Raw genomic sequence first — 24,698 nt, 5'->3', positions numbered from 1 at the left:
ATGGATGATGAAAGAATTAATGATAAGCAACCTATAGATTAAAGGTTTACATTCACATAAATTGTATATATTTGCAAATAAGCACAAAATAGAACTTTATGAAATAGATGTCACATACTGTTAATGTCATAATATGTATATTTTTTGGTTCGGTTTTTAAAGATACAAAAGACTAATAAGTTTATTTTAAAAAAATCCAGATTCTCTGCCACCACATCCAGTGGCATCATATTTCAATAATTTTACCTGCAATCTTAATGTTTTGTTTTGTGTGGTATTTTTCTCTGTTCACTCTCTCTTCCCCCTCCTTTCTCCCCTTTTTTCCCTTTAGGAGCTAAAGAAGTCTCTTAGCTGGGACACAAAAATGATAAGAAGGTTGTCATTTTCAAGAAAAATGGGTTGGATGATTGAACTAATATGGTCAGTGAAACATTAAATGATAGCATATCCATGGTAATCTATGTTAATTCTTCTGTAAACCTTTTCCTTGTTTCTCTCTATAAGCAATTATGTGATTTGGAGTCCTTTTGAATTCATAAAGTAATATTTAAGTAATTTCACATATAACCTCAATTACTTAAATTAATTAAGCACTACTTAATATTGCTTTACCAATAGGCAGTGGTGGGATTCAAATTATTTTACCACCGGTTTGGTGGGTGTGGCTTGTTAGGTGTGCTTTGTGCGCATTGCACGTATGCACAGCAAACACACACCTTGCACGTGTGCAGAGCCTTTCCTACTGACCTTCTCCTGCACTCCTGCATTCTCCCTGTGCCTTCAACAGCTGACGCATGGCAATCCGCTGTGCCACGCGATGCAGCTGAGCTTCAAAAGCAGAAAATAAAGGGTAGTATGGAGCCAGGGCAGGCAGGCAGGCCCAGCAGCTGATCGTCAGAGCAAACCAGTTTGCTCCCAGATGATCTTTGGAGCTACCGGTTCGCGTGAACTGGGCCGAACCGGTAGAATCCCAGCCCACCAAGAGATATCTGATATTTTTAGACCGATGCAACTATAAAGCTTTGAGCTCAGTGGCAAACTGCGCCTCAGTGTGGAAATGCTAAATATCATTATTTATGTAAATAATGAGAGATAAATTTTAGAACAAAATGTCAAAAAGAGAGTTTAGGATTTGATCCATGGATATTTCTGAGAAGTATTAGCTCTATAAAGAATTGTTTCTATGTTGAAGTCTTTGGGTATTGCTTTTATAAAAAAAGATCTAAAATGCTGTTTTTTTACATCTTCTATATAATGACTTCCTTTGCCTAGAAATGAAATCCAATCAGAACACAATCATGAGTAATTCAGAAGTCATTTTCCCATCAACCAAGTTCCTGTCACTATCATCAACAATTTTATCAGGTTTGCGATATTCCAGATATCACTTTGTGTTAAATTCACTTATCTTAATGAGGTTCAGTTTGATCATTTCTAGATTAGTAAAGTGAGTGCAGCTGGTCCTTGACTTACAATCACAATTGAACCCAAAACTTCTATTGCTATGCAAGCCAGTTGTTAAGTGAGTTTTCCCCCACTTTACAACCTTTCTTGCCATAGTTGTTAAGTGAATCACTGCAGTTGTTAAATTAATATCACAGTTGACTTTGCTTGTCAGAAGTTCGCAAAAAGTGATCCCATGACCTTGGGATACTGCAACAGTCATAAATGCATGCCAGTTGCCGAATATTCAAATGTTGATCATGTGAACATAAGGATGCTGAAACAGTCTTAAAGTCATGCCACTTTTTTAGTACGGTTGTAACTTCAAACAGTCACTAAATGAATGATTGTAAGTCAAGGACTACCTGTACAGTATTTGATTTTTGGAATAATAATAATATACTGTATTAACTATGCCATTGTTGCATATGCATTATTTTTCAAACTAACTAACATTTTTGTAAATTCACGGTAAAACTGAATATAATTCCCATTCCTGCTAAGGTCTTCAAACATTAGAGTGCTTCCATGTTAAAATATAAAATCATTTGTGTCTGCTCCAATTCTGAATGACACGGTAAATGGCAAATCTCAGTAAGAAGTACGTGATGATGCTGATCACACAGTTGCCTTTAAAGGCTTGCAAACCAAGTTTTGCTATTACCGGTGGTATATTTTGTGGACCCAGCCAATGATTTTCAACTGCAGTGGTGCATATATTTATTAGACATTTAAATAGAAATATATAAAAACACTTTCTAAATCACGTGTGTCTTCAGGAAGGAAGAAAGGAGATGATTATTTATGTAACGGAGACAAAAGAAAATGAGAGATGAGTATATCCTTATCATTCACAAATCTAAACACTGTTTTCCAGTGTGGAGTTTATCACTTAGAGATGTGAAAACTCTCTTCATGTAGAGCAGCTGCATTGCCAAAGCCACATTTGAGCTCCACTCTGACACCTGATTCCTAATGAGACTACTCATTTTCCCACCTCCTTTTTCTAAAGGACAGAACTTCTGAACTGGATTTCAGAAAAATAGATGTGGCCATGACCAGGCATCTAGCCCTCCCACATGTGTCTGAAGCAGCTTCTCCCATGAATTTCATAATCCTATGAAAAGGGCAGAGTCTTCCCGATCTGGTGTGGGATAAACTCATTCAACTATTCGAACAGTTAATGGCTTGTCATACAGCTGCCACCTGGAAATGCCAGGCATTGGATATTGATCGTAAAGATAGAAAGAATCACTGAAACAAAAGATATAGGATTAATATTGATTCAGTTGGGTTAGTATACGATCAAGTATGCAGTCTGCATTAATTTTTCCTAGATGCTTTGTGCTGCTATTTTAGGGTTTACTCTAGCCCTTCTTATTACACTGTGCAAAGGAGCTTCTTTGCCCTCTTCTAAATTGCTGAGATAGGACATATGGCTCCTAGACTGTAACTCAATATATTTGATATTAATCCTATCTCTATCTGATGTGTGGGGCCTATGAAGTCTCCTGTTCCAAGATCCTCTCTTCTTACAGCTTATAAAAAGTTGGCCTTTTAGAGATGTAGAAGGAAAGCTACTACATACTTCAAGGTTTATATAGTAGTTATTTGCTGGATATCAAGAACAGAACTACCCTCATTACTATCATTGGAAAATCTAATCACCAGTATCTCTCTGTCTAGTAAATGTAAACACCACTATAATACTATTAACAATAGCCAGTAAACATATATAGTGAGAAAAAAACTTGAAAATGTCTGCAAGCCAGCCTCCTTATCGTGCATATAGTGGGTTGTTACTGTATAGCAGGCAGAACAAATGATATTTAAGCATATTCTGACACTTTAAAAATATATTTGCTATTGTTGTAGTTTGTTATCAGAATAATCATCACAGCAAAACATTCATAAAATATTTGCTCAATCATTTTTCTCTGCTTTACACTAAGATATTGCAGCACAGATTATTCTCCCTTTACCCTCCATGAAGCTTAAGTTTCCATGAAGTTAAAATGTTGCTTTTACAGGTGACAGAATTAATGTTGTTTAGAAACAGAGCTTAATTCTAAACTTTCAACAATAAAAACAAACGTGATCTAGAAGTAAATATTCTTAGCGTTTCTCCACTTTTTAATGTTTTTCTTAAAGTAAGAAATTGATTACAAAAATGGCAACTGATCATTTATATTACTGTAATCTGAATAGGGATAACAATCTATTATAAATGCTCACTTACTAAATTATGTTCCTAAAAATCCTTCTCATTCATCACACTTCACTTGATATTGACTTAAAAGTTAATACAAATTGGCCCAGTAAATTCATGCTAATGAACTAAAAAGGAAGGTTTTAACCTGAGTATACTTTGTAGCAGTACAGATTTTGTAAGCAAATGCATATGTGTATATTAATTGTAATAAAGGCATATTAAGGTGAAATAAAGGTAAAATCATTAATTTTACTACAACAACATGACCATACATATTATACAGAAATTAGTAATGACTCTATATATGTTGCCTGCTGCTGTTAAATTGAAAGCTGGAAGACCATTTGTTGTTGTTGTTGTTATTGTTATTATTATTTATCTAAGCATTATGTTTGGCAACACAATTTATTTGGAAAAGTATTTCTACAAAAGTGCATTTGATGGAAGAGTAATGTTGCAATATTACATTGAAATCTGTTTGAGCAAATACTCTTAGGATGGCAGCATTAATGGTAAAAAAGATGTCTTGCTTTTGACTGAATATTATATCCCTGAATAGAAATAAATCTGCTCTAGAGCTAGTGATTAAAATTAAGCTTTAAAGCAAATGTGGCTTCATAAAACAGAACAAAATTTTTATTTTGAGAAAAAGTATCACCAGAATTAGGAAACTATGCAACAGTTCTGTTACATGAATGAAAAAAGCATTCCAAACCAGTCCTTATTTATGAAAATTCATGTTATATCTTAAAAATTAGATGGAGGGAAGTTATACTTTTTCTCCAGTTATACACCGTTCTTTTCTAAATATTCACAAGTAAGAAATTATGCATAGTACATTTTTCATATATTTAGTGTATAGCATGCTAGAAAAAAAAACGGTTTGCCTTTCTTGGCTTTGCTAACTTTATTCCCTCCACTGTCTCATCTTGGGAAGAACTATGAGGAGAGTCGAATGACAGGTTTGGTGAATCCAAATCAATAAAATTCCCTATTTATACCAATGCACACTTTCTAATAGTACTTTATGTGAAAATGTGTCTGCCTCTGTTTATGCATTTTTCCTGAGAACTCACCATCCTGTTGATCCTTGGAGAATTCGATCTGTTAGAAAAAAATTAATCATATGACAAAAATATTTTTTGGAATTCATAGCATCCAGCTTGCTCCATGAAACATCTTTCCAAGATGCAAAGAAAAGGACAGGTTTTTCTTACAATATCTGAGATACTACTAAACTGCTAATGAAATAATACATTCATAAGCCAATGAGCATGCAACATTTGTTATCACAATATTAAATTGCAATAATATTCAATAATGTTCCACTTACCAGCAATTTGATCAGCACTGAAAGACTGCATTTGGCAACAAGGAGGGAAAAAAAGGAAAATACTAGTATTGTTGGAAAAAATTGCACTGACAGACAAAAACTACACATATCCTATAGCTGATGGCTACATTCAAGAAGTAGCAGGCCAAGGATGCACTCTACTCATGACAAAAAGATCAGTGTTACATCTTTCTATATGTAGTGAGAAGCATGGAAATGGAATATCAATATGGTATGATACATATTACAAATCAAATAAATTGCTGCTTTCCATTAGTGAACACAAGGTAAGAAGCAGCAGCATTACATTGAAAAGAACTATGAAAGTAGTCTTAGGGAAGTACAAACTTATATTTACTTGTAGCAATAAGTCCCATTTAATTCAATGAGATTTACTTTTTTGCAGACATCCACAGGTCCTTTTAGATAAAGATTTATCTGCTCTTTCAGCTCTATATAAAATAGCTTGCTTTTATGATGGTTCACTGGGATTCTTACACACAATAATTTTAATACATCTGAGTTATTATCAGCAACTTGCTATAAGGTTGTGGGAAATGTGCAAACTAATGAATGAATCAATTCCTAAATAACCCCAATACAATACATAAATGTAACTGTAATGTACACACAATTTGTATGTTACACATCTACCCATTTCAGCCTGATTTTGTTGGGCATTGCCCCATTAAAAATCTCACTAAATTGATTTCTGGACTGCCTTATTACAACTAGCACAATGTTGGAAATTATAATGTTACATTAAGTCATTAGCTAAGCAGAACTTAATTTCCTTGCAAACCCACCATGACTGAGAAAGCTGGAAGGGAAGAGGAGGAGCAGGAGCAGCACTGCCGTCAGACTTAGCCGCGAGGCGTCTGAATCCCTGGGAGTGGTCCTTACTCCCTGTGCTTAGATCTTTTTATTGAACTGAAGACAGTGACATCAGTGGGAGGATTGGGTGCCAAACTGGAGCAGCCACTCCCCCTTGGAGAGTTCTTTAGCTTTCTTAGGGCAAAGAGAAGGAAGGATCCATTTCTTGATGGACCTCTGGCATAGACTATTTTTAGGACACTGCAGAGAAGATAGGGCGCTGTTCACAGTTTCACAGGGCTGGAATCTTGTCAGCATTTTATCACTCCACAACATAAATGTGGAACACATCTTGAGTAGTCTACCTCTTTATTTAAGGGGCTACTGAGTGAACCGGAGAGATAATAGATTGGCAGTTTGGTTTGACTTTTAATATTTGTATTCAATATTGAATTGGATATGTTTATTCTGGAGAACTGAAATATTGACCAGCGCTATAACAGCACTCTTCGATGCCCAAAGGGCTGTGACTTAATAGTTTTGCTGCCTTGGAAGACTAGTGCATTTAAAGGGATGAATATGGGGAACCATGTTTAGAAAGAACATGGAGAAGGAACAATTTGATAGTGGATACCCATTTCCTTGATTGCTCCTACTCTTCCCCATACCAAAGGTCTGTCAGTCCTTCCTAAAATGGACTTGAGCTATGTGTATAGGGCCATATAAAGAGTTCCCCAAGTCTCATTGACTTCCCTCTCACCTTCATCCCCAAATAGAATCATACCTGTAGAAAGCACAAGAGGTTTCTTGGTGGACTAATCTAAAGACTGGTCATTGTGGTTGGTCATCTGGGACAAAACCTAGTAGGTTCTCAGGCCTTCTCTTTAGAAACATGAAGTTGAATTTCTGGGCTAAATTTGAACACAATATGAGTACTGCATGCTTATTTTATCAATCAAGTGGAATGGAGTGACAAGAGCTGGTATTTACTCTGAAAGCAAACACTAGTCTGGTTGTAGTATGGTAAAAAATCATGTCAAATGAGGTTTTGTTCAAAATATATGCATTTTATTGATGGATGGATGCATTTTATTAATGCACAGCTTAATTTTAATCATAGGTGAGAAATTTACAGGTGATAGATCTAATCTTTGCAATGGCTTGCTGGATTAGAAAAGCAACATGAGAAAGCAATTGGTTCCTAGTGTATTAGGCCACATTAGAAGCACTATGTGTAAAGTAACAGAAATCTAATCCTCACTCTAAGCCCTTTTGTTTTAAAAACAAACTTCCCACATATTTTCAGGAATTAGGCAAAACAGCAATAGCACTTTGCTTCATCATTCCTACATCCCATTCCCGTATTTGAATAGATGTGTGAAATGTTAACAGTTGACTAAATACGCATTCTTATTGGGACATAATGCCAAGCTCCAGTATCAGTGATAAACATAGAACTAACGTTGGTTATATGTTGCATTTAGCTCCCAGTATAGGCATAGAATAACAGAGTTGAAAAGGACCTTGGAGATCATGTAGTCCAACCCCCTGCTCGAGCAGGAGAGTCTATTTCACATATTAGCCTCTACCTAGGATCAAACTCACAGCCTCCTGATTGTGATTTTAATCCTTTTGTGTCTAAATGCATACACAATGCCTGGCATTAATTAGGAAACTATAGCATGGTTTACCATGTAATATGAATATGCCTATATTCTTTATATGTATGGAATTCTTTATATGTATCCCCAAGAAATGCAAGAATTGGCTTAATGGAATTAAATTAAGGCTCCCCATTTTTCCTAGGATCCGGCTGAAAAAGCACACATTAATGATGTTTATGTTATCTATAAAATCAAATATGCAAATTGAGTAATTATTTCCAGTTTCAAAATAGATCATTTTAGATCTGGGTAAGCAAACCTAAGGGGTATGCTTTCAGTTTGGCAAGTTTTGGAGTTCCACAAAATGAAACAGGCTCTTGGCAAGAAACCCACATCAAACCCAGAGCATCATGACACTCCAAGAGCAATTTGGTGACAGGTAGGAGGAATATCTACAGGTAGTATCTACAGCATCCCTAAAGCTTTGAATTCTCCAAGATAGGTCTGGAAGGAATATGTTAGGTGATTGACACATCTATCTTCCTAATTCTGAAGAGTGTGAAAAATTAAACTTTTTAAAAGGTACAGACTCTTTAAAAACTAATTATTAGTTTTTCTAATCAAGTCTTCAACTTATTTTTCTTACACTGATGAGGATTCGTTGAGAATTACTTGAATCTCCAAACTTCAAACCTTTCCATGAAAACTAAACACACTTTTGATGGTTTTCCAAGCTCATCATTAGGAGTCTGAAATTCTTCATTTCCCAAATCTGACTTCTGACATATATCATGCAAAAGTTGGGAACTGACATGTATCATTTAAAGTAAAAGTTCAAAGATAAACAGAAGCAGTAACAAAGATTGTCAAGTCTAATTTTCTAGGCAGAGTGCCTTTCAGTATAAATATTGTATTTCAAAATAAGTTAAGTCCATTTGACTACTTGTCACACTTCTCTTGCAGATTCTGTCACATGGGATTTGGTATTCTTATGGCTCCAAGTATTCTTCCAGAAAGAAATCAGGCATAGGAACTAGAAGCAAAATATTTCCTTTTAAACAATTTACTTACATTGCTTTTGTCAGTCTTGAAAATTTCCAGAAGCTATCAATTAGTAGCTTGTATGTCTAGTACTTGAACATGGAGAGGCAGACCAAGCGTTAAAGAAAACCATTTTCACTAATGTTCCATTTTATTAATAATCATTTAAAAGGATGCTAAGAATTGACTGAGAAAAAATAAACCTTAACTTAAACAGATTCATTTACTTTTTTACAAAATCATTTTTGGTTGCCACAGTAACAAACAGAATGTTAAACAGAAGCTGTTTAAAATAAACCAAAAAGGCCTTTGCTTTCTCTAATGCACAGTGACTTATAATCACAAAATATCACATTTATAGAGGAAGAACAGAATGTTCATCATCCCTATTCTGGCTAACACATTTTATATTACAATCCTCATTTTATTCTATCATGAGTTAATTAATGAATTCAGCAACAATAATAGCTATTAATGAATGGGGGAGGAGCAATATTTGGAGAATTTTGTGCCAAGTAAATAATTAATTACGAAGTTTTTTATGTGCTGAGTCACAGGATAAGATCTCCACCATAGGAAGGAAGGAAGGAAGGAAGGAAGGAAGGAAGGAAGGAAGGAAGGAAGGAAAGAAAGAAAGAAAGAAAGAAAGAAAGAAAGAAAGAGAAGAAAGAAAGAAAGAAAGAAAGAAAGAAAGAAAGAAAGAAAGAAAGAAAGAAAGAAAGAAAGAAAGACTTTGGATTGAATGCTATTGAAATGGTAAATGCCTATGGAGATTCTCAGCCATCCAGATCATGGTTGTCCCATAGATGCTTTTTCAAGAGGCAATTGGACTTCCTTTGCTTTGAAATGGTATCATTGCAGAGAGGGGTTCTGAAGAAAGAGCATTCCATAACCAGGTCACTGCCATAAAAAAGAGTCTCTCCCTGTACTGCAAGAGGCCTGTGGCTGAGCCTCAGCAGATTGAAAGGCATTATATTGGCTTTGACTCATCATTCCTCTTGTCCTGCTCACTCTATGGCTGATGCCACCAAAAGCGGCAGGGAATATTAGGCTGAGTTGCCTTTAAAGGAGACTGTATTGACCCCTACTGGCCATAACAGCTGATTGCAGGCAGATCTTGCTATCTGCAGGTCCAGTTTTGAACCTCAGAGGAAAAGCGAGTGCTTGTTGGAGAACATTATTGAAAAGATAACTCTTAGGAACAAATTAATCAGAAGAACAGGACTTCTGAAATTCGTAAAAAGAAATCAGTTGCTTTAAAGCAAAAAGGCTGTGTTTCTTTTCACTGTGTTTACAGTAGCAGTTGGGAGTGAACCTTGATGCACCGGTTCTTTCTCAAGTAAATAGCTTATTAGGCAATAAATGAATAGACAATTGTGCTACTTTGCTATTTATGGTTGCTATATTTCTTGCTAACTTGGGCTGCATTTGCATGGCACACTAGTTGGCAAGGTTCATATGACATATCCATGCATTAGCTACACTGCCCAGATTTCCGTAATACATAAAGTACCCAAACTAATCTACACGGAGGATGAGGGAAAGCATGATATAATGGCTATCAATTTTGACATGTTAATATAATTTCTAGTGCTTTGTGCTATTTAAAACAATAATATTTTTATTCAATATTCAGTTATAAAGTCAAATATTCCACCTAGGAACATATTTAACGTTCACTGTTAAGTATGTCCTTATTTCTAAGGTTAGCAACAGAGGCAGCAGCATCTAATGCAATTTCCCCAAAAGATTGGTTTTTATTTTGCGAAGGTGCTAATTATTACTGGCCTGTACTGGGCCGCTAAGAGCTGGGCTAGTTTACAAAAGGAAAGATCCACCTTTTTTCTGACCAAAACTTCCTCACGTGAACATTCATACAGTTGCCACTGAAAATGGAGACTTGATCATAATAGATTTTCTAAAATCACAAAAATATAGCATGAGTTTTTATGTAGGTACCGGTCTCATAATATAAAAAGCCCTGTACAGAAGAAAATAATTCTGGGGAGTGACCACTACCACTGTCAATACCAACATTTCCTACAACTAGCCATCCATACTGGTGGAATGAATGGAAATATTTTACCGTCTAATTGTTTGTATATTTTTAGTAGCTCAACCTACAGTCAAGTAGCACCTTAAAAATAAAATCTAGAATGTTCTACTTACTGGCAATAGTTGTATACCAGTAAAATAGATCTTAAACTAATAGCCATCTAATGCTATGTACAAAAGGATTCCACATGTTTACATCATCCTGGACTCTTAGGGACCTTAGTGTCAAGCATCAGAGATGCAAACATATTGTCGTTATCATCTTGACAGAAAAACTGGTTATGCTCTGTAGTCCCCACAGCTTATTTAAAATTTGTGATCAGGTTTGAATTCTAAAGAAGTGTTACTGAATCTTCAGATCAGTCTTGGATTAAGTGGCAGCCTCAAATGCTACTCGGGTTAGTTAGCTTCTGTTTCTTCCCATTCTTTTTTTGTCAGATTAATAGAAAAGTTCAAAGTCTGATTGTTGATGCCACCAAAATGATATGATATTATATTCTATAATGATGTTGCAATTTTATGGTGTTAGTTCTGTATGAATTAACAATTCAAATATTAATCAATTCAATACAGAGAATCAATACTCATATATTACTATATATTCTGGAAGACTCTCTTCTAGTTACCTGAGTATCTTATCATATATCTTAGCATGATTGTATTTTCAGGACTTAAAATATTGTTTTGTTGTTAGACTAACCTTTTTCCTCTTCTTCGCTATTATGAATTGTCCGTCAGTGCAATTTATTTCCTTACCTTCTCTCCTTATGCCATTTGCTATTCATTCAGCAATGACCTGACTGAGTCATAAATGCAACAGTTAAGAAAATGATCAAAATAAGCAAAGATCCATTGGTACAATCGCATGCATAAATATTATTCTGCTTCAACCCATATACATTATCAAATACCATGCAAAAGCTAATGCAGTGTTTGCTTTAGAAGAGTCTTTCCTAACCAAGTTGTCCCAGTTTATATGATGGACATGAGTTTAAGGAAGATTACTTAAAATTGTGCTAACATTAATCAAGAACAGCCTTCTGCTGTCACAGTGCTTTCTGATATTAGACTATAATGTCCATATTCTACAGGCAAACCACCATTAGCTGAAATCAATGAATTGTAGGCCAATATATGTGAAGGCTGCTGGATTGGAACAGCTGACTTAGAGATTTAATTGTGAGTTCTCACATAGATGTTATTTTATCTAAAGTGCTGTAGGAGAAAAATGCCCTTCAAAGATAACTTCTTCGTTTTATGGTGTTCAACTATGCATGGCATGCTTATTTTAAAAATAGATCTCACAGTAATTTTATACATATGTTCCAAGGGACAAATGCCATCTAACACAATAACCCAAAGTAATCTCATCTATCAGGACTTAGAAAGTGTACTTTCTATGTTAAGTAAGTTAAGTAATCTCATGTATCAGGACTTAGAAAGTGTACTTTCTATGTTATTATACCTGCTTTCTGGAAAAGCATCCAACAGTGGTCCATATGGCTTCATCCCGATGAAGTTCAGAAAAATCACTGAAACCTGGCTATTCTCCCAGGCCTTGGGAAAGGGTAGGGTGCTGAGATCCTGTTGCATTTCCCCCCTCTATTATGTACCTATTTGGGGGGAAGGGGGGACCTGTATGTTCTATGTTCTTCTTACTGTTGATTCTTGCTTGAAAAGTTGAAAAGTAACAGATGCTTACAGACAGAGTCTAAATGTATTTCGTGGTGCAATGGTTAGAATGCAATATTGCAGGCTAATTCTGCCCCACAGCCAGGAGTTTTGGCCTGACTGACTTAAGATTTACTTAGCCTTCCATCCTTCCAAGGTTGGTAAAATGAGGACCCAGATTGCTGGGGGCAATATGCTGACTCTGTAAACTGCTTAGAGAGGGCTGTAAAGCACTGTGAAGTGGTATATAAGCCTAAGTGCTATTGCTATTGCTAAATATTTAATTGTATACATAAACACACATATGCCTATGCATTAATCACATTATTTCCTGTAAAGCAATCAATTTAATTTGAACCACCAATTTTTCAAAGGCTATTCATGGACTCTTTGCATTGAAAACTATACCCTCAAATTCAAAATAGGAAATACAGAACACTGTTTTAGGTGCTGCCAACAATAAAGAATTCTGAGCTTCCAAGACTTTTGATGTGTGGGCATTTGCATCCTGCTTTATCCCACCAAGGAAATTGAGTGACATACAGTAGTTTGCTCAGAGGGATCTGATAAGTTCACAGCTGAACTGAATGCTGAAATCTGAACTTTCAGATTTCCTGCTGGCTCTGTTAGCAAAGCATATCTCAATTCCCAAGTGAAGTATCTGTAACTTAGTGTTAATTCACTTTGAATATCTTTCAAAACTATCAAGCTACTTCATGGATTCAACAGGATGTTTGAATTGTTACCTGTTATTAGTCTCAGATCAGATATCCTTATAGCAACCTGGGTATATTAAAAATTATTTCTGAATTCTGGAGAAGAGAAGGCAAAGTTCAGGAAAAGATGGCACCTAAAATCAACTATTTAATTATTTATATTGATTCTGGAGTAAAAAATGAGTTTTTCTCTATGAGTCTTTATGAGTCTTAATATTATATAATCGCTATAAAGATGCTTTTTGGCTTTTAAAAATATATATATTATTTTTTAATGTATATTTTCCTTTATCATACATCATATTTCCATTTCTGCAATGACTGTGTACTGTCTGTATCACGTCTTTTTTGAATATACATAAAATTATACACCCTAGTTTTAACCATTATTCTCATAAATATACAATGTAATCTTTTTGGATATACATAATATACATAGTATTGTATGCCATAATTATAACCATTATTCTCATAGTTATACTGTATAGTCTTCACCTCTAGTCACTCTATACACATTGATCTATAGTCAAGTACAATCTAGTGGTGATATTACTTATAGTGTGTATATTTATCTATATCTATATACATGTATTTACTTCTATTTTGTTAATCTTCTTTTATTATAAAATTACTGACTTCTGCATCTGTTTTTCTAACCATTTGTACCATAAGTCCCATGTTGAATAATACTCTGTTTCCTCTTTATCCTTAATTTCCATCGTTAATCTGTCCATTTTGGTGCATTCTAATATTTTCTGTATTACCTTTTCATCTATAGATATACTTTCATTTTTCCAATTTTGTGCATATGTGATTCTTGCTGCTTTTATTACATGTGGCATTAAGTATATAATTCTTTTGCTGTATTTCCCCAGTAGTATACCCAGTAAGAACAATTCTGGTTTTAAATCGATTTGTTGTGCTATGATTTCTTATAACCACCTTTTTAATCTTTAACCTGTATTTTTTCCATTGACATAACCACCTTTTAGATCCCAGTTTAACCCGATGTTTGAAACAATTCCATTTTGCTGTCTGCCATTGGACAAGGTCCACGTACCACAATACCCGGCTGGCCCGTAGTAGGATCCCAGTACCGGTTTACATTTCTAGCACTCTGGTGATATGTTTTGGAACAATTTTGCCATTCTCGCTGGTGGCAAATGCCATCTAAAGAACATTTTGTAAAGATTTACCTTGTATACTGTTGACATCGTTAATTTGTAATTTCTTTCCCACAGTTTTTGCCAATTGTCTAATTCTATGCTCTATCCAAAATTTTTAGCCCATACTATCATGGTTTCTTTTACATTTTCTTCTTCCATTTTAAAGTTCAATAAGTAATTATAAATTTTCTTTATTAATTTGTCATCTGTCCCTAACAATATCTGGTTCAATTCTAGGGGTTCCTTATAAAATCCACATATTTCTGCATCTTTCTTATATTTTATGTTTGTATTTGAATATGTGACCCCCAGGCCAAGTCTATTCCCTGATTTTTTTTAGTTCCCTTGTTCATTTAGGATATCTTTATATCTTACAATTTTATCCAGTTCTAAAGCACTAGGGTATATTAGCACTTCTATCGTGGATAACCAGACTGGTATTTTCATATAATGACTGTTTAATTTTTTCCCATGCTGACAAGAGAGCATTCCTGATGTAGTGCCTTTGGAAGTAACTATGTAATTTACTTTTCCTGTACCATACAAATGCATGCCACTACAATTGTAAATCATGTCCTTCTAATGTCAATATTCTTTTGTTCTTCAAATTTATCCACTCTTTCATCCATATGAACACTGAGGCCTGATAATACAGCTTCCAGTCCGGTAGCCCAAATCTCACCTTGTTTTTCATGTCTTTTAACATTTTCAATTTGATTCTTGGTTTTTTACCTTGCCAGATGAACTTTGAAATCAATTTATTTAAGTCCTCAAAAAAAATTTTTCCTAGCTTTATTGGGAATGCTTGAAATAAAGAGAAGCAATTTCGGTAGGATATTCATTTTTGTTGTGGTTATCCTTCTGACCAGCGACAGCTGTAGATTTCTCAATTTTTCCAAATCTGTCTTTATTTGATGTATTAATTTAGTGTAGTTGTCTTCTTTAATGGATGTGCATCTTGCTGTTAGCCAAATTCCTAGGTACTTAACTTTTTTAGTTGTCTGCATGTCCATCTTTTCCATCAGTCCATTTTTCTGTTTGCTTGTAAGATTCTTTGTCAATATCTTGGTCTTTTTCTTGTTCATTTTAAGTCCTGCCACCTCGCCGAACTCTTCTATTTTCTTTATTAATTTGAGTCCCATTTTTAGAGGCTCCTCCAAGATAAATACTAAGTCATCTGTGAATGCTTGTACTTTGTAGTGTTCTTTTTTTAATCTCCAAACCTTTTATTTCTGGCTCTTGTCTGATCTGTCTAAGCAAGACTTCCAAGGTTAGTATGAACAGAAGAGGGACATCCTTGTCTTGTGCCCTTGTTTATGTTAAAGTTTTCTGTTATTTCTCTGGTTACTATCACTTTCACTATTTGAGTGGAGTATATTGCTTGAATCATATTTACAAAGTTTTCACCAAAGTCCATGTCTTTCAGTTGTAATATCATAAACTGCCAGCTCATATTATCAAAGACTTTTTGTGCATCCAGATCAATGCTAGCTGTTTTTCGAAGTGGGCACAAATCCTTTCCTGTCCCTTCTTGCATGCTCAAATGCAAAAGGGGAAACATTTCTCCTTTTGTTTTGTTTTTAGTTTATTTTGCTAGCCCTCTGCCAGCAAAAACAGAGATTGGGGAGTCCACATGCACCCTCCCCCCCAGCTCCATTTTCACTGGCAGAGGGCTGCAGGAAACCATTGTGCCCAAAAACGGAGCCCAGAAAGGCCACATGTGGTCCTCCTGGGCTCCCTTTTCACTGGCAGAGGCTCTGCGGACTGCTCCTTTGTTCTTTCCAGGGCAGCCCTGTGGACCAGATCTAAGCACCTCTGTTCTAGAGTGTAATAATTAAATTTGAAACTATATATTAAATAAAACAATTATAGAATTTATTATAAAATAAAAAGAATAGGACACTGAGCTTCATTAACATACACACTTCTACCAACTCTCTAGTAAATATGGATGTATTTTAGCACACAGTCACAATTGCTGGCAGAAATGCCAGAGGCAAAATAATATTTCCAAGAATGGCTGAGTACAATTCATAGTAATTGGTGTCAATGGATTACCAATATTAAATTAGTTTGAACCCTAATCAATAGATGTCACTTGTTGCAGAAATTAGGGATTAGAGCTACTTCAACTGTGTTAAAAAACACAATGTGAGAAGCAGATGAAAAATTCTCAACCAACTTCTAAGTTGCTTCTGATTGTTTGAAAAACCCTGAGTTAATCCACAATTGATGTCAAATATTGTTTTAGGATTTAAATAGTTTTTTGATAAAGCTGTTCAAAATAGATTGTCAAAAGTCCAGCTTCACCAATTGTAAGGAAAGTGTGAGACTAGACATAGCATACTGATTTCTCAAATTTAAACCTATTTAATTTGCTCAGGTTTCCTGGATGATCAGAAATAAAGGGAGCAGTAGACTTGTTATATACTCTAACAGATGTTGATGATGAAGATCATCATCATCACATGAACAATTATTCATAAAATCTGAAGAACCAGGAATATTGGTAGCCCTTGACTTACAACTATAACTAAGCCCAGAGTTATAAGTTGTGGAGTTGTTAAGAGGGTCATTGCATGATTGCACCTGATTTCATAACCTTCTGTGCATGATCATTAAGCAAACGTGGCAGTCATTAAGTCAACACATTATACCCAATGGGTATTTTTTTGTCTGAAATTGGAAATAAATGTTGGTAAATTGCAATGGCATGACTAAGGAAGGCTGCAAATGGCCATAAATGTGAGCCAGTTGCCAAGCACTCAAAATGCAACCATGTGACTATGGGCCGCAGCCATCAAAACTTTGAATCTAGGTCGTATTTACCTTTAGGGAGATCCATTGTAATTTTGAATAGTTACTAAGTGATCTGTCTTAAGTCAAGGAATACTATATTTTCAGGGGTATTAGTGGTATATAATAATAAGAGCCGTGGTGGTGCAGTGGTTAGAATGCAGTACTGCAGGCTACTTCTGCTGACTGATGGCTGCCAATTGGCAGTTCGATTCTCACCAGCTGCAGGTTGATTCAGCCTTCCATCCTTCTGAGGCTGATAAAATGAGGACCCAGATTGTTGGGGGCAATATGCTGACTCTGTAAACTACTTAGAGAGGGCTGTAAAGCATTGTGAAGCGATATCTAAGTGTTATTGGTATAATATTCAAGCAGTGCAAACACTGTACTATGTTACTTATTAATAAAGTGAGAGGCCAGAAAGCTAGATTCTAGCTTTTTCTCCCAGCTCACTGCCAAAGCCATTTCCCACAAACTCTATTGCTACATTCTGCAGAATTGCTCCAAGGTTTCTAAGATGAAATAAAAGGCTATTTTCAGGACAGAACCTGTGTCATATATTTTGTTTCGAAGGTTCTTGATTTAGTTCCTCCACATAAACCCAAGAAAGGCTCATATCTAAACAATAATCAGGAAAGATTCCTGTTCAGAGAACTCATGGGTATCTACTGTTGACACCAAAGGGTTAGTGTATCCCTCTGCTGACATGTGAATTTTGGGAGCCCAGTTCTGGTGGTCCTACTTCTTATATGGATCTTTTAAAGAGAATTGATCGATGTCACGTTTGAAAAATAACAAGGAAAAGTACTGAACTGAGCTGCATCTCAGTTCTGCTTGATTTTTGGATGTATTCATTATCACCATTGTAGAGTATCCTTGAAAGCATCTCCATAGACATATAATTAAACATTCCTGATGTTTAAGGTCAGAAAAATGTGTAATATGAAATAGTCCTCAATTTTATCCAGCAAGTGGTACTAGAAACTAGCCCCATTCAGAAAAAAAACTTGCAAGCAACAAAATGCCTGTTCGATGGAAATGAAATTCAAATATAAGAAGGTACTAAGTATTCCATATAAAAATGAAAATAATTTAAACTATTTGAAATATTTTCTTCCGCTCATGTAACATTTTATTATATCTGTTTATTCTTTAAAAATGTGAGCTAGAAATTAATAATTACAATTTCTAGTGAAATAACATTAACTATTTATATAGAGTTGGCAGGGACCACAAGGATCACCTAACCCAACCCTCTGCAATGTATAGGAAAACCACCAAAGATGCAGAACTCATAACTTCTGTAAGTAGAATACAAAGCAGAATAACAGAAATAAAAGAAACAAGCTTGGAGAGCAAACCACTACCAAAAACAGAATAACAGTTGGAAGGGATCTTGCAGATCTTCTAGTCTAACCCCATGCTCAGGTTAGAGACTGTATACCATTCTGTTAGTAAATATACTATTCTGTTGTACAAATATTACCAATAGGATGTTTTCCTTTACATTTAAATGTAATATAATATCTAAGAAACATGAGGGTCACTTACCTAAAGGAAAGCTGCAGAAGCAGAATAAAATAGTGTAAAGGTTCAGTTAGATCCATCCTATCAAGCGTGAACCTCTCACAAAAGCTATATTCTCAGCTTTCAAAACTAAGATCTATGAGAATGAGATGGTGACTTTAGTCTGACCACATTTAGTCTGAATGGAAAGGTCCCTCGAATTCTCCTCATCTGATTTAACCTCAGCCAAACCCTTTACTTGTAGTAATGCTCTGAGTAATGTAAGTAATGAAAGTGACAAGCATTTTATTCATTTGAGATGGTTGGTTCTTGGATTTGAAAGCAGTCCTCAGATCTAATCCTTGGAATTACAATCATCTCAGGAGGTGACCTTGGCCCAGTGAGTAGATTGAATTTTCAGTTTCAGGGATAAGATTACTCAACTAACTCATAGAGGTATTGTGAGGATAGGATATGAACTACTTAAGTAAAAATATATATGGAGAAATACTTTGGGCTGTGATGCATGAACAGGATATGTTGGAAACCATCCTGACTTGTTTCCAAAGAACTATAGTATGAATTCATTTTACCTGTAAATGAAAAATCCATATTTTTCACATCTAGTTTTATTGGAAGCTAATTATCTATTTGTATATTTAAGCCCGACTCTTTAAGAAGAGTGTTCATAGTTTATATAGGCTTTTTGTTTTGTACATGGGATTGAAAATTTAGATCACATGGACTTTTGCTTTAGGTAAGTAATTTTCTTCCTGTCTCAGCACCACTCCTCCTTGTACATATAAAACAGAAAGGTAATAGCAATTTCTTATTTACAGAGTTGTCATATTCCTGAGAGAATGTTCACAAAGTATTTCCAGCACTTGAAACAATGTACAAATATCACATTGTAGTATAAATGTTTGCTTAGTTTGTTTTGATCCAGGTACCCTCCCTCAACATAAATAAGAACGTGGTTTTTATAAGCATGTGTGCATGCTCATGCAATGTAATTTGGTAGAAGATAAATCTTTCTTGTTCCCATCACTGTGTATTCACCTATGCCCCTAGAAAAATTCACCCTAATTAGAAATATACTGTCCAATCTAACAGAAAAGTTCTGTGGGGTGCAGCATGACTGAAATTATAGCATTCCATTTTTTTCAGATGATAAATATACTATTAGTGATGTTTGTGTAAAGCTAAATTGAAAATTCTATTTCATTCTAACGCATTAACACATAAGCTATTAAACTAATGTAAATTACTTTTGTAAGAGACCAAGTCTGCATTCTTCTTTATAATCCAGTATGCAAGAGCGAATCCAATTTTAAATAAAGAAAAAATGCCTTAGTTGGGCCAGTTGTATTTTTTCAGTTCAATTTTAGCATTTTCCTTTTTAAAATATCCAGTGGCTCTAGTATGAGTTTCTTCAGTGAACTATAAATCATTACGTCTGAAAACCTTTTGGAAAAATTAATTCGTATTTAAGATTGCAATATTAATCATGACATCTATTAATGTTTATTTTCAGGTAAACACATAGGAATGTAATGATAAAACATAACTATCCATTTCAATGTGCTAGAATTTATTAGACAGATAGGAAGGTTCATATGAGAACCTAAGAAAATTCTTGTTACCCTTTCCATCATTTCCCAATCTACAGGTTTCCATATTAGGTAAGATTTCTTAGGTAGAGTGTCCTAAATTGGAGTCTGATAAAATCAAAATGCCAGTCAGTGGAGAATGACTCTGGACTTAGGGTCACTCAAGGAATCTATCCAGCTAGGCTCTCTCTGGCTCCATTCCAAAGATAGACCTTCTTGCTCGCCAAACATTGCAAGACATGCTAGACTGTGATACATCAGATAATAACTACGCTGTATAAAGATTTATTTCACCATGCAAAATCCCAAAGGTAGTTCATGCTAGCCTTGAAAACAAAGAAACCACACAGAAATATTAATTAACCACTTCAAAGCAAGATGCAAATTGTGAACAAAGGTAAAAGTTGTAGTCACTGAAACATTTCACTGTACATCCATATGAGCATCCACATTTCTCCCAATTTAACTATGAAAAGTATTCAATTGGGTTGCTATTTTTTCTTATGGAAAAACATTAAATATCTCCAGAAATAATGAATTATAAGTTGCTCACTATTGTATATAAAATGAGTTCTGGATGAATTTTATGAACAATAAATATTCATTGGATATAATTTTATTGATTAAAAAAGCCAGTGAATTTTCTTGGTAACATAAGTTTTATTCCACCATGTAGGCTCATGCATATTTAACTGAGGAAAAGAGTAAAGCAGAGGCCAAATTGAAATGGTTTAAACATCAGTATTTGTTAAAAACAGTACTGTAATTGGCTACTAAGATAGTTTTTCTGTACACTTAGGTAAGCTAGTGAAATATGGCATTTTGTTGTAGCTTACAAAACAAGACAAATCAAAATATTTTCGCGGTGTTTGTGTGTGTGTGTGTGTGTGTGTGTGTGTTCCTGCAAAAGAGAGGGAGGAAGGGTCCTTTCCGCTGCTAAATAAGTTCCCTGCAATGATAGCAATGATCACAAGCAATAGATAAACATCTCCCAGATCTGAATTTGGGTTGATGTAATTCTCTTTGCTCTTTGATGGAGGATGCTTTTCAGTGACCACCCAAGTCGATCTGTTTACCTTGATGGTGGAGAGATCAATTGCTTTTTCTTTAGGTGGTGCTGGTGCTGGTGCTGGGGCAGGGGCTGGTGCAGGAGCTGGAGCAGGAGCAGCTGCGGCGGCAGCTGGTTTCTTAACGTCTTTCTTTGGTGCCATTTTCTTTCCTTTTCTTTTTTAAATTAAAAAAAAGGTCCCACCCCAAAAGCCTGGAAGAGATTCCTGGGTGAGGAGCAGTGAGTGGTCAGGATGACTCCAGCCCAATGACTTGGAGGTAGACCCAGCGTGTTAAGCACCATAAGGGCATATATATATTTCACTTAGTGCCTAATACAATCTTGACACTTGCAGCTGGATTGGACAGCTTGCTAGTCAAGGGGGATGTCATTCCGAGACAGGCTATAAATGGAAGATAAGAGGGTCACAGCTTCGTGAGATTCAAGGGAACTTCAGTGCCCTTTAAAAAGGGGGGAAAAACTCCTGTGCATTTTTGCAATAGAGGGGGAATATGACAAAAACAGTTCCAATCTCCCTGGAACTTTGACTGACACCTGTTTTATTCCGGAATGTCAGTTTTGCTGCTGTTAATCTTATTTTTCATGTCTCTGTGTCATTGTGAGTAGGATTGAATTTCCAGATGGAATGTTGGCTTTAAGGATTGGGAAATGATCACAGGTTTCTCTCCTCCTTCCCCCTCCCCGCCCCTCATTTTCTTCACATCATGCCCCACCTCTCTCCTTTACTCCTCCTCTATTTCTTTCCTTTGCAAGAAGAAAGTGTTGATCCAGCGAAGAGTTAGAGGGAGTGTTTAAAAATAAAAGTAGACGTATAAGGAAAGCCTGTTTTGGTTTAGCCACAGTGTCTTTCTTTCGCCAGTCCATGATTCTTCCATCTGTTCTTATTCTTCACATATTCAGCACACAGGCTTGACAGTAATGTTTGATCTAAAAGCCAAAAGCTCTTCTTTTTTATTCAGTGTCGGGTGTTATTGGCTGACATAACCAAGTCCAATCTATACAAGCAGCAAATAGGCTATCTATTATTCCAGAAAAGACTGGAGATATTTTTTCTTATCTGTAAAGCAAACTAGCTCTCATTCAAGAACAGTCTTCCTTTTATCTCTGATTTGACAGCCATTTAACAACCTCCTATTTATCTTTTCTCATTTCCAGTTCCAGAGACATTTCCTCTTCTTTTCCTGAGTAGGTGAGTCTTTAAGCTTTGATTAATCACCTTCTTTTTATTCAGAAAAGGAACCTGAACCTTATTTTTTGCTGCTGGAGAAATAACTGCTAGATCCAGCATATTTCTGAATCCATAGCCACCCATAGGTTCATTTGATACCTTATGCTGAAAATCATTTATACAGATTTCACAAATCCAGCATTATATTTACATAATAATAAAGGTATTAAAATGTAAATGTATATACAATTTTTTATATCTCTTTATAAGTTGGAATATAGTCAACAAAGAATTCATCCCAGGCTCAGATTATCCTACATACACTATTATGTGAAGGCCTAGTTTTCCGAAGAAGGCTCTAATGCTGGAAAGGTAGAAGGGAAGAGAAGAAGCAAGATTGATGGGCTCAGTTACGGATGCAATAAATGGATTCTTGAAAATCCTGAAAGATCAGGTTAGGGACAGAACACCCTGGAGAAAGTCTGTCAGTGTGGTGGTGGCTAAGAGTCTGCACCAAATTGATGAAACATATGAATGAATGAATGAATCAATCAATCAATCACAACTCATCCAAATTGTAAATAAACATCTTTAAAACATCTTTCCTTCAAACCACTAAATTCTGCTCATTAAACACCACCCTCCCCACACAGTTGATATGTGTTTGACTTTCCCAAGGACCTGTGTAAAACATTTTAAAGAACAAGAAAAGTTAAACATCATGCAAATGACAAAATTGGACTTGTCTGTACACACAGACTGAATAAAATCTTACTGCAATCTTTTCAGTCATCAGCTGACTCTTGACAGCTCATTCCAAAGGTCACATGAATAGAGTAATTACTCATATGAATGAGTAATGAAAGTGGCGGGTAGTCTGAGAGATCAACGAAGGGCAAAATCTGGAGTTCTAACCTGACATAGCATAATGTATGAATTTAATGGTGGATTATTCCACAAACTATGATTAAATAAACAGTGGAAAAGAAGGATGAGTGTATCTAATTAAAACCACGTCTGTCTTTCCACTCTCAATGACTAATGTTCAGCTATCAGTCTGTACTCTTAACTGTAATCTAGTGATCAGTCAGAGCAATGTTTTTCAAAACTTGCCAAATTTAAGATGTGTGGACCCCAGTATCTTGTTGCCAAGTTTGAAAAATAATATCCTGGTAATCTGTAACTGACAACATTGTGGATGTGGACAAAGTCTGCATTTTTAAGCAGATGTGGATAAATTGCTAAGATGCAAACATGTTTAATCTGTCTATAGCAATTCAAAATTCCTATTTATTTCTCTAGCAGGCTGCAAATAACTGTACTGAAAATTATGCACCGGAAGCTTTCCCGTTGCTCTCAAAGCAAACACTGCATTGAGAAGGAATAATATTGCATTTAGTGACTGACTCTCTTCATGACTCGATGTATTTCAATTTGCCTGGATTGTCTGTCAGAAAGTTCTTTGAGTTTTTGCAAGCTCATACTTGTGTCATCAGTAGCCACCTTGTCTTCCACTGGCCACTTTTTAAAATACCATCAATGTCCCCAAATATCACAATTTTCTCCAGTGACTCTTGCCTTCACACTGTGTAATCAAAATATTAGCCACGGTACCCCCACAGTGGATCTGATCATTTACAGAGCTCTAGTTCAAAGCACATTGTGTAGTTTTGAGAAGGAGAGTCAAAGAATCATAATAGGAGGTGTTCTTTACAATTTAGGCATCCATAGTACTATTAAGAACCAATATGAATCAATAATTATGAATGGCTAAAACAATTAGCTGCAGGTAAAGAATTGACTGAATGAAGAGTAAAAAAACTAAAATGGAACTTGCAACAACAATAACAGATTTAAACATGTGCATATTTAGAACAAGCTGGCTTGGTTAAGGCACAATGCTAGAAACTGGGTGACCATGACTTCTAGTCCCACCTATGGCAATAAGCCAGTTGTTGTGTCCTTGGGCCAGTTACTTTCTGTCGATCCTAGGAGACCACTTCTGAAATTCTGCCGAGAAAACTTCAGGGGCTAGTCCTGGCAGTCTCCAGGAGTTAACACTGACTTACTCGCTCCCATAATACAGAGTTTAGGCAAGAATTTAACAAGCAAGAGAAAGTTAAAAAAACAAAATGAAAACATTTATCTATTCAGTATGGAACAGTTCCCAAGCTCTGTTGAAACACGTAGCATAGAGTGTGTGGATGAAGGAGCTCTGTGCTCATTTTGCCAAGAGGAAGGACACCAACTGCTGTGCTGTATATAGCCAAGGGCTGACTTTGCAATTGTGCTTCATTGCCCTCTCCCTCAAGGTTTTCTAATTCTGTCTCTAAGGAGTAACAGTATCTCTAGGTGATCATCCGAGAGGAATGCAAATTATTCCTTCCAAGCTTCTGAAGTAGCCTCTCAGCCTTTCTCAAGGGAGAAAGTTTTAGAGTTCTGGCAGTTGTTTTATATTGTAGAATGTAGAGTTAAGCCCAATGCCAAGATTCAGG

At 35.6% G+C, this 24,698-nt stretch overlaps 1 protein-coding gene across 1 annotated transcript in view; it reads right to left on the bottom strand.

Moving 5' to 3' along the window:
• The window catches only part of MYL1 (myosin light chain 1), a 30,018-nt gene extending 8,719 nt beyond the window's left edge, over positions 1–21,299 (bottom strand). Inside the window, exons 1-2 of the mRNA XM_026673165.2 lie at positions 21,043–21,299; positions 4,732–4,759 (exon numbers count right to left, since the gene is read on the bottom strand). Coding sequence (XP_026528950.2) covers positions 4,732–4,759; positions 21,043–21,177 — 163 coding nt within the window. The 5' untranslated portion in view covers positions 21,178–21,299. The remainder of the gene's footprint in view (positions 1–4,731; positions 4,760–21,042) is intronic.
• Positions 21,300–24,698: the final 3,399 nt, after the last annotated feature.

Source organism: Notechis scutatus, chromosome 1 (assembly GCF_049901735.1).
Source record: "Notechis scutatus isolate UNSWTSFEM ecotype Mainland chromosome 1, rNotScu1.2, whole genome shotgun sequence".
Classification (NCBI taxonomy): domain Eukaryota; kingdom Metazoa; phylum Chordata; class Lepidosauria; order Squamata; family Elapidae; genus Notechis; species Notechis scutatus.
The sequence above is the reverse complement of the archived record's forward strand: the minus strand, read 5'-3'. Positions and strand labels throughout refer to the sequence as shown.